Source organism: Tupaia chinensis, unplaced genomic scaffold (assembly GCF_000334495.1).
Source record: "Tupaia chinensis unplaced genomic scaffold, TupChi_1.0 Scaffold000175_1, whole genome shotgun sequence".
Classification (NCBI taxonomy): domain Eukaryota; kingdom Metazoa; phylum Chordata; class Mammalia; order Scandentia; family Tupaiidae; genus Tupaia; species Tupaia belangeri.
This window is the reverse complement of record NW_006159650.1, coordinates 1,250,620-1,268,406: the sequence shown is the minus strand read 5'-3', so window position 1 is coordinate 1,268,406 and position 17,787 is coordinate 1,250,620. Positions and strand designations below refer to the sequence as shown.

Below are 17,787 nucleotides of genomic sequence, written 5' to 3'. Positions count from 1 at the left end.
TCCAGCAATGTAACTGCTACACCATCTGCTGGTCCCTCCAGGGGTGCTTTTTTATAAAGAGATTTTTGCTATAGGGCACCTGCACTTGGCAGAGAGACAGAGAGAAAAAAAGCCAGAAATTACCCCCTAGTGGGGGATGGCCATGATGCAAAACTCTCTCCTTTGTTCTCCACTTGGGATTTTGGCCACGCACGCATACATACCCAGCCTGAATTTGAAGCCACTGGGTCCCGGACTCAAACTGTAGTCAACTATGTGGGAGTCTAGTGACATAACCATTACGCCATCTCCTGGTCCTCAGGGGTGCTTTTTATTTTATTTATTTTTTAAAGAATTAATTAATTAATTAATTTAAACAAACACACACACACACACACACACACACACACACACACAAAAAGAGAGAGGGACAGAGTGAGTTAGTGAGAGAGAGAAAGTGAGCGCGCACGCATGCATGCAAGTTGCTAGGTCCAGGACTCACACCATGGTCGGTCATGTGAGAGTCCAGTGCCCACTACCATGCCACCTGATGGACCTGAGGGGTGCTTTTTAAAATGAGATAAAAGTGGGGCTTGCCAGTGGTGTGGTGATTAAAGCGCTGGACTCCCACATGGCTGACCACAGTTCAAGTCCTGGACCTGGAGGCTTGCTTTCTCACTTTTTCTCTCTCTGGTCAAATTGAAAAATAAATAAATAATTAGTTAATTAAATAATTATTTTTAAAAAATAAAAATAAATAAAATGAGATAAAACACTTCAGAAAAAAAGTATCTATGCTTTTTAACTTTACTTGACATAGTTCGAAATGAAGTATCAAAAATGTGTAAATAACTAAAAATATGGTATTTAAAAACAGTAAAAACGACTGCCTTTCAATTATTACTTACATTTCACTGGTATTTAAAACCTTTTTAATTTTCTTCTTCAGTGCTTTTAGTCTTTCTTGGATTTCATTTTTCTCTTGCTGCCATTTTTTAATTTCTTTTTCCAAATCTTGCAGGAACCACTCTAATTCCGTCTTTGAGATCTAAAAACATTTTAGAAAGTACTTAAATGGCAATATTTACTTTCTTAAAAAAAAGTACCTATGACAGTAGACTATGAATTTGTCAAGTCACAGTTTCAACAATGACTCAAGTCACTCGGGAGCTGGCGCCCTGTGGTGAGCTCTGCCATCGTGGCCATGTTCCAGATACAACACTACACAACACAGCCACAGCTAGTCACTGTGCATCTGAGTATAGTAAGGGACTTTGAAGAACCACTTCAGAAACAAGATGGCGGGCTCGCAGTGATGATCTGTCAAGGGTTGAAAAGCAGTTTGTCTAAAAGCAGATTTTTAAAGCAATTTCTTTGGAACAACTTTTTTTGTGCCACCTAAGAAGCCTCTTGATTCACCATGGCAGTAGCAGCGATAAAATGTGTGATATCAGAGACAACCATCTTGGAACATTTCCTTCCAACCCAAAATGGAGCTTCATATTGTGTCTGTCATAAATCTACATATTCTTCTCTTCCAGATGACTGTAATTGCAAAGTGGAGCTTGCTTTGACATCTGATGGCAGGATGATAGTGTGCTACCACCCATCTGTGGATATTCCATATGAACACACACAGCCTATCCCTAGACCAGATCCTGTGCATAATAATGAAGAAACACATGATCAAGTGCTGAAATCCAGGTTAGAAGAGAAAAGTGAACACCTTGAACAAGCACCCATGATAGAACAACTTCGCCAAATGTTCTTCACTACCAAGCACAGTTGGTATCCTCACAGACAGTATCACAGACGTCGTAAGAAACTGGACCCTCCAAAAGACAGATGGCATCGAGGTTCTCAGAGGAATCAGAAATGTGCCTCATTCATCATTTAAGAAAATCCCATGTGGTGTATTCACTAATAGGTTATGTAATAAAGTAATAATAAGATTTCTTTTCATAAAAAAAAAGAACCACTTCAACATGCCTGGAAATAGTCACACTTCATTCTTCAGCCTAAATGGTTCTAGTCTAGAGGCAGTCTATACATATTTCATTTGGCAACTCTAGTAGTTTTTCTTTTAAAAATATAAATGTGATGTCTCTGGCTGGTCATTAAAGGCACTGGGTTGAGACATCTGCCAGAATTGCAGGCCGCATGACTAAGAGAAATGAAAACCTCTTTAGAGGCAATGCTAGTCTCCTGTCCTCTGAAGCTCAGGTCCAACACCACTTGATACCCCACCATCATGGGCCCCTTTCTCATAGTTGCTGCTTTTTGAAATTTCTGAACCTACCAAATTTTTTGAAGCACCACCCACCCAGTGGTAGCAAGAGGTCTGAATGGGGCACATGCTTAAACATACCTGTCACTTATAATTATACATTTTTATATTAACATTTCTAATAATTAAGTTAAATATGACTTCTCACAGTAGTTACTGTGACTTAATCACAGTAATATTTCAAAGAAATAACTAAAGAAAGTTGTTAAATAGTTCTCACTATGAAATTCCACTATTATCAAGGCTTAATGTAATGCTGACTTCAGGTCTGCTTGGGGAAAGTTTTCCTTTTTTCACTTCTTAAGTTTCCTTGTAGCCTCAAACTTCCTGCTTAGGCTTTTAATATGCCTAGGTGACAGAGAAATAGGGTTCAGCTATACAAAGTCAAGGTCTTATCCTTCAGAAAGGATGGTGTCCTTGAGGCCAACCACACAGACTCCATGCATGGGAAATAATGGCCCTCGAGTCAAAAGCTATCAATGTAGAAGCCATTTCTTCCTCTTCAGCCTCTGACACCAAGGTTTTCAATGTTCTGGGGAGGCAGATCTGTTAACTCAGTCAGGGCTCATTATGGCTTCCATGTCCTACTGCAGGTGGAGAGGGTTAAATTTGGTGGCTGTGAAATGCACAGAGCAGCTGTTCTTAGGCTGCAGAGATTTAAGAATGGTTCAAAGATTCTTCCTTTAGCATGGGGACAAGTTCTGCTCACACCTTTCTTGCTGCAACCTTGCTAATCTTGAATTTGTCAAGTCATTACTGAGCTTGACGTGATCAACACGCCTAGCTAGTCTCCTTACGAAATCCTGTATTCTGTCTGGTTGAATTCTACTACCATGACCAAAGTTGCTCTGCATGCCTGGCTGCCAGTAGCCAAGCCAACCTTTCTGCTTGCCTATCCCGTGCCTCTATTCTGAGCTAATGATCTCACCTGGAGGTCGGCCCTTTGGCTGGGAGATTATGTGTAACCACAAGGTTATGCTAGAGCATGAGAACCTACTTGCCAAGAAGTACCTAAGGGAGTTCAGATATTCAAAGGCACAAGGTATAATATTATAGACACGCACGCACATATTCGCAAAGCTCAGCCAATGAAAATACCGTGCGGCTGTAAATCCTGCCCTTAAATGACACAGCTGTCTCACAATGCCAACTGAGTCAGCTATGTAGAGCTTGTCTCTAATTCATCACACACAGAGAAAACTCTTGAAGCCTTTTTTTCAAACATTAGAATAAAAGACAGAACAGACTACATGACACATCTGTATGTTCAGTTTATTGACTGCTTTCTGATGTTGCTTTCTGATGTTATTTTTTTCTAATTACCAGAGGGCACATACTCTTGTAGGGGTAGGAGGACAAAGCACTCCACAATGGGGAACAATGCCAAAATCCCTTCTTCATTTTTTCATCCTGTTGGGATTTTGGGTACACATGCATATGTGCCTGGCGCATTTTCAAGCTGTTGGGGTTGTAACGCAAATCGTAGTCAGCCACGTGGATTGAGATCTCCCAACCACTAGACTATGGGACTGGCACTCGATGCTTTTTTTAATTAAAGAAAACTTTGTTTTCATACTTTCATTTAACTCTCACTTTGTTTCAAAACAAATATTTGAAGTGATTTTGATAGTGTATATAATCTAAAAGGACAAAAATAAATGAATGCTAAAAGGTAAAGAAAAATAGAATAAAAAGATAACAATAATAATATAAAACAAGTGAAAGAAATATAAAAATAAATGGCATGAGGCCCTAACTGGTCCTTAGAAATAGCATTAAAGGACCAGCCAGTGGCATGGTAGTTAAAGTAGCTGGATAATACATGTGACCAACCAAATGCATGGTTCATATCCTGGATCCAGCGCTTGAACACACCAGGCATGTGTGCCCAAAATCCTGAAGGAAGAATGGAGGAGAAGGGATTGTGGTGTGTGACCATCCCCCATGGGAGCGGGGGGGGAGGGATTCCTCACTTGCCCGCTCTCTGATGAGCGCACGTGCTCATAGCAAAAAAAAAAAAAAAAAACTTAAAATTTTTTTTTGTTGTTTTAATTGTCCTCTCGACTAACTAAACCAGCAATTTCTCTTCGGAACAACCTTTTTTGTGCCACCTAAGAAGCCTCTTGATTCACCATGGCAGTAGCAGCGATAAAATGTGTGATATCAGAGACAACCATCTTGGAACATTTCCTTCCAACCCAAAATGGAGCTTCATATTGTGTCTGTCATAAATCTACATATTCTTCTCTTCCAGATGACTGTAATTGCAAAGTGGAGCTTGCTTTGACATCTGATGGCAGGATGATAGTGTGCTACCACCCATCTGTGGATATTCCATATGAACACACACAGCCTATCCCTAGACCAGATCCTGTGCATAATAATGAAGAAACACATGATCAAGTGCTGAAATCCAGGTTAGAAGAGAAAAGTGAACACCTTGAACAAGCACCCATGATAGAACAACTTCGCCAAATGTTCTTCACTACCAAGCACAGTTGGTATCCTCACAGACAGTATCACAGACGTCGTAAGAAACTGGACCCTCCAAAAGACAGATGGCATCGAGGTTCTCAGAGGAATCAGAAATGTGCCTCATTCATCATTTAAGAAAATCCCATGTGGTGTATTCACTAATAGGTTATGTAATAAAGTAATAATAAGATTTCTTTTCATAAAAAAAAAGAACCACTTCAACATGCCTGGAAATAGTCACACTTCATTCTTCAGCCTAAATGGTTCTAGTCTAGAGGCAGTCTATACATATTTCATTTGGCAACTCTAGTAGTTTTTCTTTTAAAAATATAAATGTGATGTCTCTGGCTGGTCATTAAAGGCACTGGGTTGAGACATCTGCCAGAATTGCAGGCCGCATGACTAAGAGAAATGAAAACCTCTTTAGAGGCAATGCTAGTCTCCTGTCCTCTGAAGCTCAGGTCCAACACCACTTGATACCCCACCATCATGGGCCCCTTTCTCATAGTTGCTGCTTTTTGAAATTTCTGAACCTACCAAATTTTTTGAAGCACCACCCACCCAGTGGTAGCAAGAGGTCTGAATGGGGCACATGCTTAAACATACCTGTCACTTATAATTATACATTTTTATATTAACATTTCTAATAATTAAGTTAAATATGACTTCTCACAGTAGTTACTGTGACTTAATCACAGTAATATTTCAAAGAAATAACTAAAGAAAGTTGTTAAATAGTTCTCACTATGAAATTCCACTATTATCAAGGCTTAATGTAATGCTGACTTCAGGTCTGCTTGGGGAAAGTTTTCCTTTTTTCACTTCTTAAGTTTCCTTGTAGCCTCAAACTTCCTGCTTAGGCTTTTAATATGCCTAGGTGACAGAGAAATAGGGTTCAGCTATACAAAGTCAAGGTCTTATCCTTCAGAAAGGATGGTGTCCTTGAGGCCAACCACACAGACTCCATGCATGGGAAATAATGGCCCTCGAGTCAAAAGCTATCAATGTAGAAGCCATTTCTTCCTCTTCAGCCTCTGACACCAAGGTTTTCAATGTTCTGGGGAGGCAGATCTGTTAACTCAGTCAGGGCTCATTATGGCTTCCATGTCCTACTGCAGGTGGAGAGGGTTAAATTTGGTGGCTGTGAAATGCACAGAGCAGCTGTTCTTAGGCTGCAGAGATTTAAGAATGGTTCAAAGATTCTTCCTTTAGCATGGGGACAAGTTCTGCTCACACCTTTCTTGCTGCAACCTTGCTAATCTTGAATTTGTCAAGTCATTACTGAGCTTGACGTGATCAACACGCCTAGCTAGTCTCCTTACGAAATCCTGTATTCTGTCTGGTTGAATTCTACTACCATGACCAAAGTTGCTCTGCATGCCTGGCTGCCAGTAGCCAAGCCAACCTTTCTGCTTGCCTATCCCGTGCCTCTATTCTGAGCTAATGATCTCACCTGGAGGTCGGCCCTTTGGCTGGGAGATTATGTGTAACCACAAGGTTATGCTAGAGCATGAGAACCTACTTGCCAAGAAGTACCTAAGGGAGTTCAGATATTCAAAGGCACAAGGTATAATATTATAGACACGCACGCACATATTCGCAAAGCTCAGCCAATGAAAATACCGTGCGGCTGTAAATCCTGCCCTTAAATGACACAGCTGTCTCACAATGCCAACTGAGTCAGCTATGTAGAGCTTGTCTCTAATTCATCACACACAGAGAAAACTCTTGAAGCCTTTTTTTCAAACATTAGAATAAAAGACAGAACAGACTACATGACACATCTGTATGTTCAGTTTATTGACTGCTTTCTGATGTTGCTTTCTGATGTTATTTTTTTCTAATTACCAGAGGGCACATACTCTTGTAGGGGTAGGAGGACAAAGCACTCCACAATGGGGAACAATGCCAAAATCCCTTCTTCATTTTTTCATCCTGTTGGGATTTTGGGTACACATGCATATGTGCCTGGCGCATTTTCAAGCTGTTGGGGTTGTAACGCAAATCGTAGTCAGCCACGTGGATTGAGATCTCCCAACCACTAGACTATGGGACTGGCACTCGATGCTTTTTTTAATTAAAGAAAACTTTGTTTTCATACTTTCATTTAACTCTCACTTTGTTTCAAAACAAATATTTGAAGTGATTTTGATAGTGTATATAATCTAAAAGGACAAAAATAAATGAATGCTAAAAGGTAAAGAAAAATAGAATAAAAAGATAACAATAATAATATAAAACAAGTGAAAGAAATATAAAAATAAATGGCATGAGGCCCTAACTGGTCCTTAGAAATAGCATTAAAGGACCAGCCAGTGGCATGGTAGTTAAAGTAGCTGGATAATACATGTGACCAACCAAATGCATGGTTCATATCCTGGATCCAGCGCTTGAACACACCAGGCATGTGTGCCCAAAATCCTGAAGGAAGAATGGAGGAGAAGGGATTGTGGTGTGTGACCATCCCCCATGGGAGCGGGGGGGGAGGGATTCCTCACTTGCCCGCTCTCTGATGAGCGCACGTGCTCATAGCAAAAAAAAAAAAAAAAAAGTCTTAAAATTTTCTGGCAGAGAAGGTAAAAAATAAAAACAAACCAGCTGCACAAAAGACCCGGCAGTGAAAGCAGAGAAAAAAAGACTGCTTAGGGCCTCATAAAGAGGATGCTGCAGAAAAGTCCAAGCTGACCAGCACAGAGCCTGTCACTTAAAGAACACTGAGTAACTACGTGCCAAATGAAAGGGTAGGTAATATGCTCAACCACACAGTGGCAATAAGCAAAGCAACAGCCTTCACAGAATGTGTAAGCTTGACGTCCTCTGATGCAGGCTGCTAAGAACGTGAAAACACAACTCACGAACACAGTTCTGCAGGGAACCACACACACGCCATTTCATGAGCATCTGCAGAGCTCCTAGTCAGTCTGTACACTGAGCTAGGTGCTGTGATCTAAAGACTACTAAAAAACAGCTCTTACTCTAAGGAAGATTGGTTTGATGGGGGATACTAAGCATCAAAGATAATTTTACTATATCATACATTAAAAAACAAAATAGATCATAGACCTAAACATTCCTAAAGGAATATTTCTTAGAAGAAAATATAGCAGCAGTAAATATCAGTGCCCTTGGATTAGACAGGAGTATTTTAGATGTCATTCCAAAAGTAGAAGTAATGAAAGAAATAGATAAATTGGATGACATCAAAATTGAAAACTCTTGTGCTGCAAATGAATACCATCAAGAAAGTGAAAAGACAACCCACAAAATGGAGATGGAAGAAAATATTTGCAAATCATATTTTGGATAGGTGACTTGTATCTAGAATGTATTAAAAAATTCTTACAATTTGGGACCAGCAGTTGGCGTAATGGCTATGTCACTGGACTCCCATGTAGTTGACAGTAGTTCGAGTCCCGGGCCCAGTGGCTTAAACTCATGCTGGGCGTGTATGCGTGCGTACCCAAGATCCTGAGAGGAGAATGGAGGAGAAGAGATTGGGGCATGGTCATCACCCCTGGGGGGCGATTTCTCGCTCTCCGTCTCTGTCTTTCTGGTGAGCACATGTGCCCTATAGCAAAAAGCTCTCAAAAAAAAAAAAATCTTACAATTCAATAATGGAAAGACGAACTCAATAAATTAAGAGTCAAGAGACAAGCCATTTTAAATCTGAGGTGTATCCTGGCGTGTTCAGGGAAGCTAGGCTCTAAACTCCACCTTCCAGATTCCCGAAATACTCAGACAAGGCCTAGGTGCACAGTAGCCAACCATCTGAATACTTTTAGAGTCATTGAAATCCTCAGTGCTTATTGAACCTCCTGCTTTAAGGAAGAAACTTTTTATAAATCCGAACTCATAATCTCTTTCTGTGGATACCACTTGCAAAGCACAGTAGAGAAGAGATTTTGTCGCAGAATGTCCAGAAACCACAGCAGAGGCACAAGAAATATGAGAAACCAAGAAAATATCTCTTCCCTAAGGGAAAAAAAAATCCTTCATCATCCACAGACAGTACAGTAGAACTCATGGAAATGTCTGATAGAGAATTCAGAATATTCAGTGACAAAACTAAATGAGATACAAGAGCTGAGAGATAATGAACTCCAGAGGATTTAGGAGAAAAGAGACGAGTTCCAGGAGGTGAGGAAGTTCTTGCACGATCTGAAAGAGGAAATTCACACCATAAAAAAACCAAATGGAGTTATTAGAGATGAAGGCTGCAATTCAGGAAATCAAAACCTCCCTTGAAAGTATTAAAAGCAGATTAGTCCATGCAGAAGACTGAATGTTGGATGTTGGAGGCAAAATACCTGATCTAGAAAAAAAACAAACAAAAAAACTGAGAAAATAACCCCCCAAAATGAGAATACAATATGAGAAATACTAGATACCATTAAGCACCCAAACATCCAGATAATCGGTATCCCAGGTGACAAACCTAATAAAGGCATTGATAATCTAGTCCATGAAATCCTGGAAGAAAACTTTCCAAATCTAGAGAGGCATTCAAATATCCAGACCCAAGAAATACAAAGGATCCCTAATAGAATCAACCCAAGATGATCTTCTCCAAGGCACATCATAGCCAGATTGGTAAAGTCCACAGAAAAAGACAACATACTAAAATTGGCAGGAAAGAAACATCATGTACTTATAAAGGTTATCCCATCAGGCTAACCTCAGACCTCTCATCAGATACAATGTGAGCAAAGAAAGAATGACAAAATATATTCAAAGTGTTAAGTGAAAAACAGTTTCAACCAAGAATACTATACCCGGCAAGATTTTCCTTCATATGGAAAGAAAGGATAAAAATATTCTCAGATAAACAAGAATGAAATAATTTGCCAATACCAGACCCACTCTTCAAGAAGTTCTGAAAGGAGTGCTCTCCTAGGAAAACTAAAGACATACATACAGAAATAAGAGAACAAAAAAAGCAACCAAGAAAATGATCAGCTCAATGCTAGAGACAAAAAACATCAATAATAACGCTGAATGTTAACTTCCAGGATTTAAACAGAAAGATTGGACCACGATAACACTGCAAATTCAACAGAAGGGAGACTGAACACAAGACTGAATTGGTAAACTGAATTTTATGACTTATGAGTAAAACATTACTGATTTTTTTCTTTACTATGACTTGTTTTCCCAATTTAAGAAATTTGCTTTCTTTTGAGCTGAGGGTAGGTTCAACAATTTGTTAAAATATTTTTTCTTGTTCATTTATTTAAATGGAAATATAAACTTTTCTTCCTTCCTGACCCCTCTGGAGTTAGAAAATATTTGGGAGTATTCTTATTTTGTGGCAGAAGGGTTATTTTAATAAGTTCAATAATACCTGTTGCATTGAATCAGAAATTGAAAATACTCACTATTGGACAGGGCTTTGACTGGAATGTCATATCTGAAGGTTAATCAGAAAACTATTGAACTAAGGTAGATCTCAAGTAAGCCAACAGAAGCTCTTAGAAAGATGGCCGGGCACCATAAATAGTTTTGCCTGGCAGAGAGGATTAGAGAAGATATATGAAAAAATTCATACTACAAAATAACCTGGACTTTTCCAGCCCAGCACTATAATCAGTAGAGATCGCAAAAGAGCAACCACAACCAGAGGATTATCTTGAGGAAGACTTTGAAGGAAGAAAAAGAGACAGATCTGTGCTAGCAGATGGTATATCACAGAATATTTGCTAGGCAGAACTGAATTGAGAAGGTTTATGTGTGACTATGTGCTGGGTGGGTACTTTTCAACAGTTTAGGTAACTGACATGTAAATATTTTCTTAAAAATATTTAAAACCAGGGACCAGCAGTTAGCATAATGGCTGTGTCGCTGGACTCCCATGTAGTAGACCACAGTTCACATCCTGGACCCGGTGGCTTAAACTCACGCCGGGCGCATGTGCGTGCGTGCCCAAGATCCCGAGAAGAGAATGGAAGAGAAGGGATTGCGTCATGACCATCCCCCCCTGGGGGGTGATTTCTTGCTTTCTATCTCTCTGTCTCTCTCTGTCTGTCTGGTGAGCGCACGCACCCTATAGCAAAAAACAAAACAAAACAAAACAAAACAAAACAAAAACCTCTCCAAAAAAAATATTTAAAACCATACTGTGTCTCTGTTGTTAGTGTTACAAACAAAATTATAATATTTTGAACATTATCTTTAAAATTCAGTTTTTTGAAAATTTTGAAAGTTCTTTATTAACTGTTAAAAACTATGGAGTATGAGCAAAAATTTTTTGATATGTAAAGTAAATGTGGGAAAATGTAAAAATAAATTAAAAAAATGATTATAAAAACTAAATTCATGAGTCAAACGGACATTTCCTCAAAGAAATATAAATGGCTAGTAAACACATGTAAAGATGCTCTATGTAATTGGCCTTCATGGAAATAAAAATGAAAACCGCAATGAAATACCACTTCATATTCACTAGGGTGACCACAGTTAAAATGATAAGGTTGGTGAGACTGTAGAGAAACTGGAATTCTCATATACCACTGGTGGAAACCAGAGTTTGGGAATGCTTCTGGAAATGGTTACATATGAGATGCGATGTGACCAGCAATTTCATTCCCAAGTATATATCCAAGAGAAACGAAACTATGTCCACAGAAAAACTTGTACTCAACAGTTCATAGCATTCTAGAATATTATTCAGCGGTAAAAGTAAAATAAATGGAAGTACTGATACATATTCACATGCATGAATGTACGTGGATCAACCTTGGCAACATGCTAGGTAAAAGGCAATACTCATGAAAGACCATATGTGGGATGATTCCATTTATGTAAAATGTCCAAAATAGACAAATCTACAGAGTAAATTAGCAGCTGCCCAGTAATGGGGGAGGAAGGTGGTAGTAGATTTGAAATTTTTTGGAAGGATGATGAAAATGCTGTAACCTTAGATTGTGCTAGTAACTAAAACCACATATTACTGGGTTGTCGGAAAGTCATGATGCATTTCTGCAAAGAAAAATACATCATGACTTTTCTGACAACCCAATAAAACCATGGAACTGTACGTATATATTTTTTTCTCCAAAACTAAAATGTTTTTGCAAAAGTATGTATATTTTCATTAATTTTAAGGAATGTGAATCACGCCTCATAAAGACATTACAAAATGCAAATTACTATACAATACATGTGGTGCTTACTATGTGGACACCACATTAAGAGGGCCATTGACCCCAAGGCTGCTATCGACGAATGCTTCTGCAACAAAGTGGTGCCTCCCCTGGCTCAGAGGATCAGTAGAGGAGGTCAGGCCTCGGGAGGAAGGTGGCCACCTAGGACAGAAAGGACCGTCCTGGGGAAAGGTTCAGAAGTGAGAAATCCTTAAAGGACAAACACTATCTATTACCTGTAGAGGACAATGTGGATAACTGGTAAGGGAGAAGGCAGAAGATGGAAACAGACATCACAGAAGTCTTTCTAAACTCGTGGTATCTGTTAAGTGAATTGTCATGCTGACTGCTGGGGTAGAGGGACTGCATTTAATGCTTCAACCTTCACCCTCTCTTTCTGTCCTTTTATCACGTGATGCTCTGTTCACTAAACAGGCAGGGTCTATTTCTCCCAGCCCTTGACTCTGGCTGGCTCTGTGGTTGTTTTGCCTACTGGGATAGGAGCAGAGCTGCTGTCAGTGGAGGTTTGAAAAGTGATTTCATGACTGTTCTTGCGTGCTCTTCCACCTTCCTAGTGCTTTGAGAATATGATTTTCAGGTGGAGCAGTGTGTGTTGCCCTAATCATTCTAGCTGAAGCCATTCCAGGCCAATCCATAGCCACTTGACCCCAGAAAGGCTAAACTACAGCAGAGCACAGCAAGTCCTTTACTGAGCCCAATGTGAAAAGACCCAGCCAAGTCCAGGGAGGACTGGCTGGCCAGACCTGAACACTTATGTGTGTTCTATCACATGTCACTGAGTTTGTGGTTGCTTGTTCCTCAGCACTATTATGATAGTAACTAACTGATACACATACACTCTTAGCAAAATGCTGAAAAACAGTTTCAACAGAGAGCTGACCTGATTGCGGAAATGACATTCTCTCTCTCTCTTGTTTTTTTTTTTAACAGAGATTTTTACTATAGGACATGTGTCCTTGTTGGAGAGACAGAGAGACACAGAAAGACAGAAAAGTAATTACCCCCGAGGGGGGATGGACACGCCACAATCCTTTCTCCTCCATTCTCCTCTCGGGATCTTGGACACACATGCACACGCACCTGGCATGAGTTTAAGTGACTGAGTCTGGGACTCGAACTGCGGTCAACCACGTCGGAGTCCAGCAACATAACCATTATGCCATCTGCTGGTCTTGACATTCTCTTTTGTAAAAATAATTATTCATGTTATTTATTACTTATTTTAAAAATTTACTATAGGGCATGGGTATTCACCAGAGAGAGAAAAAGAGAGAAAGAGAGAGAGAGAGAAAGAGGAAGCTGCCAGGTCTGGGACAGCTATGTGGGAGTGGTCACCTATGTGGGAATCTAGCGCTATACTCATCTCAGTCATAAGAAAATCTCATGAAAGCACCTTCAAAACATATGGCCTGGGTAGGTGAGGAGCGAATGGTATGGGGTTTCTTTTGGGATGATAAAAGTGTTCTGGAATTAGACAGTGGTGATATTACATGATAGTGTGAATATACAACAACAACACCCCTAAGTTGTATACTCTATAATGGTTAAAATGGCAAATTTTATCTCAACTAAACAAAGAAATATGCCCTGCAACCAGTTATAACCTCCAGTCACAGGATAAAGAGACAGGAGATTCTGGCTTTTAGAATAGTCACATAAAGAGGGGATTACACTATTAACGAGGAACCTGATGGTCAGAGAGGTTGCCTGCACCATCTAAGGCCACCAAGTTATTAGGTGGTGAAGTTAGGTTACAACGTAAGCAGCCTGATTCTAACACCTGAGCTCTGAGATAGGATTTCTATTGCCAGTCTGTTTCTACTCTCCAGGACCGTGCAGGGTTGGGGTGGCAATAGGACACTGCAATCTACTACATCCAGATGTGGAATCAAGTGACTCTAAAGTAAAAGGTAAAATTGTTGGTCAGCTGATCTACAGAGTCAGAGGCCAAGAGAAAGTCACTAAAAGCCACAAATTCCTTCATGTTTGTAAGAGATTTCTCTACAAACTATGAGCACAGCTAAATCTCATTTACTCTTGTGTAGATACCAAACCTAGGATTAGCAATTTACAATGATAAGGAACAAGTACACATTTTAGAAGGGAAGTTTAATAACCTAACAGACTATAATATGGGGGACTAAATAAGTGCCCTTTTAAATAACAGAATTGGGGCCATATGATGATGAAGGAGTAAAATGACCCACATGGGACAATTCCAGGTTCACACAGGCATGTGTGTGCCCATGACCTGGGGATGGATGGGGCTTGTGGTGCATTCTGGCGTAGGGACCCTGTTGGAGATCTCTGCCACTGTCTCTTTTTCTTCCATTCTCTCTCTGTCTTCCTCTCACTCATGGGGGAAATGGATAAATAAACAAAAACAGACAATCTCTGAGTATAGCCAGAAGTTTTACTTCCTACAAGTTTCTTGACCAACTGAACAAATAAAGGAGCCTGATGAACTGTACAAACACAGCCCCAGTCAGACCCGCAAGTTATACAGCTGGAAAAACCTTGGCCAGAAAGAAAGATCCTTCAGTCACCAAAGGCCACTAAGTCACTATGTCTCCAAATTTGCTCTTGTCACTCAAACAAGTGACCACAGGTGCTTCCACATGGACTTATTAAAGCTGAATTGTCCCGAGACAATACGAAGCTTATAAAAATAATTCATTTTGCTAAACCTCCTAAGTAGCTACTGAAACTTGTGTTTCATGCATCACTGTGATAAGCAGGGTTTTATTTTTGTTGTCCTTCCCCCAACCTCTGACCAGTAACTAAGCAGAAAGATTTCATTCTTGGAATCTCCCTAGTCACAACCTGAGTATAAACAGGTCCTGAGGAATGCTGTGACAGTTATCTCACAAACTGACCATATTTCTTCTGGGTCTACTAAGTAAACTTTTTTTTTTTTTCTTTAAATTAAGGTCCTGTTAAGCTAATTTTCTTTTATTTAATATGTTACCCTGGCTATTGATACAGACTTCTGAAACAAATTTTTCCTTTCTTGAATGGGTTAATATTAATAACTTTCTGTTACTGCTCTAAACAGAAGATAGCAGGTTTTTTTTTTTTTTTTTTTTTTTTTCTTTTGGGATAAGCAGGGTTTTATTTTTGTTGTCCTTCCCCCAACCTCTGACCAGTAACTAAGCAGAAAGATTTCATTCTTGGAATCTCCCTAGTCACAACCTGAGTATAAACAGGTCCTGAGGAATGCTGTGACAGTTATCTCACAAACTGACCATATTTCTTCTGGGTCTACTAAGTAAACTTTTTTTTTTTTTCTTTAAATTAAGGTCCTGTTAAGCTAATTTTCTTTTATTTAATATGTTACCCTGGCTATTGATACAGACTTCTGAAACAAATTTTTCCTTTCTTGAATGGGTTAATATTAATAACTTTCTGTTACTGCTCTAAACAGAAGATAGCAGGTTTTTTTTTTTTTTTTTTTTTTTTTTTCCTATAGGGTATATGTGTTCACTGGAGAGACACAGAGAGAAGGAAAGTAGAAATCATCCCTTAGAGGGGATGGCCAGGCGGCGATCCCTTCTCCATTCTTCTCTTAGGATTTTACACATGTATGCACATGTGCCTGCAGAAGACAGTAGTTTTTAAAAAGAAATGCGTCATGATTTCCACACATCTATCATTTCATTTTCCTACTAATTCAATCTGGCATTGCTCCTAATTGACATTATTCTACTAGCCAGCTACATGCCACAGATGATCAATCTTAGCTAACAGAATTCAAGATAGGTAGATTCAAACAAGATGCTCTGGGTGACTGTACAGTTCTAAGGTACTTTAGGTGCCATGTGGTTTTCTCATTCTTCCTTAGAAGTTGCATGAAGATGATGGCAGCAACAGCAGTAATAATAACCATGGCAGTGAACACTTACTGAGTCCATACTATGTACTAGGCAGTTTTAAATACTTTTTAAGTACAGAGGCCTTTAGGAAGTCCATGGAAAATACATATCTGAAAAAAAGGTCATGGATTTAAATTTTCTTTGCATCAAAATAAATAAACTAATTTGTTATAATGTCTGAACAGGATCACCTCTGAGGCACTAGGAAGGGTAAAACATTGATTTGAAAAGAGCCCCTACCAGAGCAACACAAATTCTGCAAAAATTGAAGCAAGAATGAACACTAAATTTATGGCCAAGCTTTGGTGGAAGAATGGTGAAATCATTGTTAGTTTACAAAAAGTTAGTGAAGACAATGTGCCCCCCTTCTAATTAGTAGTTTACAAAGGTATAACTTGTTTTAAGAATGGATGAGATGATGACGACGACTCTGGTAGCAGCAGACTGTCCACATCAAGTTGTGAGGGAAAATTCATCCATGTTTGTACCCTAACTGAAGAGGACCCATGATTAACAGCAGAAACAATAGCCAACATCAAAGACGTCTCAACTGGTTCAGCTTACACAATTCTGAGAAGTTAAAACTGAGCAACTTTCTGCTTGATGTGTGCCAAAACTGTTGTGTACAGATATGACAAGAGAAGTGCCTTCAATGGAAATTTTAAAGCAAGTAATATGAAGATTCTGATGCATTTCTTTAAAGAACTGCAATAGGAGATGACGCATGGCTTTACCAGTATGATCCTGAAGACAAAGCACAAACTAAGCAATGGCCACCAAGAGGTGGAAGTGGTCGAGTCAAAAGCAAAGGTCATGGCAACTGTTTTTAGAATGCTCAAGGCATTTTGCTTGTTGACTTTCTGGAGGACCAAAGAATGATAACATGCGATTATTATGAAAGTTATTAATAACTAGCTGAAGCTTTAATAGAGAAACTCCTGGAAAGCTTCACCAGAGTCCTCCACCATGACAATGCTCCTACTCATTCCACTCATCAAATAAATGGAGTCAAAATGTTCACTTTTATCTTTTTTTTTTTGGTACAAACTTTTTGAAATTCCCTTGTATTTACCTAATCATGAAAGTAGAGCTCTTATTTCCCATGTTTTCCAGATAAGGAACTGAAGCACAGAGCAGTTAAATAACTAGCCAAGATGAGAACTAGTACACACGAGAACTAGTTCAGGTCTGAACCCTGCCAGGCTGACTCCAATGCTCCCACTCTGAACCACTAGTGCTCTGTGCCACCTCTCAACACAACTCAATGTGGAACCTACCACTTCGAAGCAGTTTTGGTTAACCAAGCAAATTGAATTACAGAGAACTGAAATTCAGGTTTTCAGTCCTTTTCTCATGAAGCAGTTTGGAAAGGTTCTAAAATAGTGTAAGAAACACTGTCACTTGAAGATATCGCAGAGAAATGGGAAAGAGGCAGTTCTGAGGGAGGGTACTTTGACCAATGATGGAGAAGTGCAGCTAACGGCCCTACCCAAGTGCAGTTCCACTCATTTCTCCTAACTATGCCACATGCAACTAAAGAGAGGTTTCATCTGCGCGGCGGCGGGCCCGGGCCCCGCGTTCCGCGGCCAGGGCCACCCGGCCCCCGTGTTCCGCAGCCCGGGCCACCCGGCCCCCGCTGTCTCTCCGGCGCTGACCAGCCGAGGTCGCCGTCCTTCCTTTCTCTGGCCGGGCGGGCGAACGGGAGGTGGCACTGGGTCCGGCGCGTGGCCATCGGGCCTGCGCGTGGCCGCCGGGCCAGTGTGTGATTTTTGGGCCTGCACGTGGCCGCCAGGCATGCGTCTGCACGTGGCTGCACGCCGCAGGTGGCAAACTGAAGCCTAAAACAAGAATTAACAACTTGCAACTATAAGCAACAGAAAGAAACTTTAGCTGTCTTAAACCAATTGAGAAATATATTGTATAGGAGGATTTTCTCTGCCTATGGACAGTGAGAAGATGATGGTTACCAGCCCTGCATTACCTCAGGGAAAAACAAGAACTACTCTACCATTCT

The 17,787-nt window shown here is 40.0% G+C and overlaps 1 protein-coding gene and 2 pseudogenes across 10 annotated transcripts in view; 2 read left to right on the top strand and 1 right to left on the bottom strand.

The window, feature by feature from the left end:
• TTC3 (tetratricopeptide repeat domain 3) overlaps window positions 1–17,787 on the bottom strand; it is a 154,377-nt gene that overhangs the window by 26,245 nt on the left and 110,345 nt on the right. For all 10 annotated transcript variants that reach the window (XM_027770952.1, XM_027770958.1, XM_027770954.1 and 7 more), the window contains one exon: window positions 888–1,029. In XM_027770952.1, the coding sequence (XP_027626753.1) occupies window positions 888–1,029 (142 nt within the window). The remainder of the gene's footprint in view (window positions 1–887; window positions 1,030–17,787) is intronic.
• Window positions 1,400–1,876, top strand: LOC106734647 (39S ribosomal protein L42, mitochondrial pseudogene; annotated as a pseudogene).
• On the top strand, window positions 4,400–4,876 carry LOC106734646 (39S ribosomal protein L42, mitochondrial pseudogene; annotated as a pseudogene).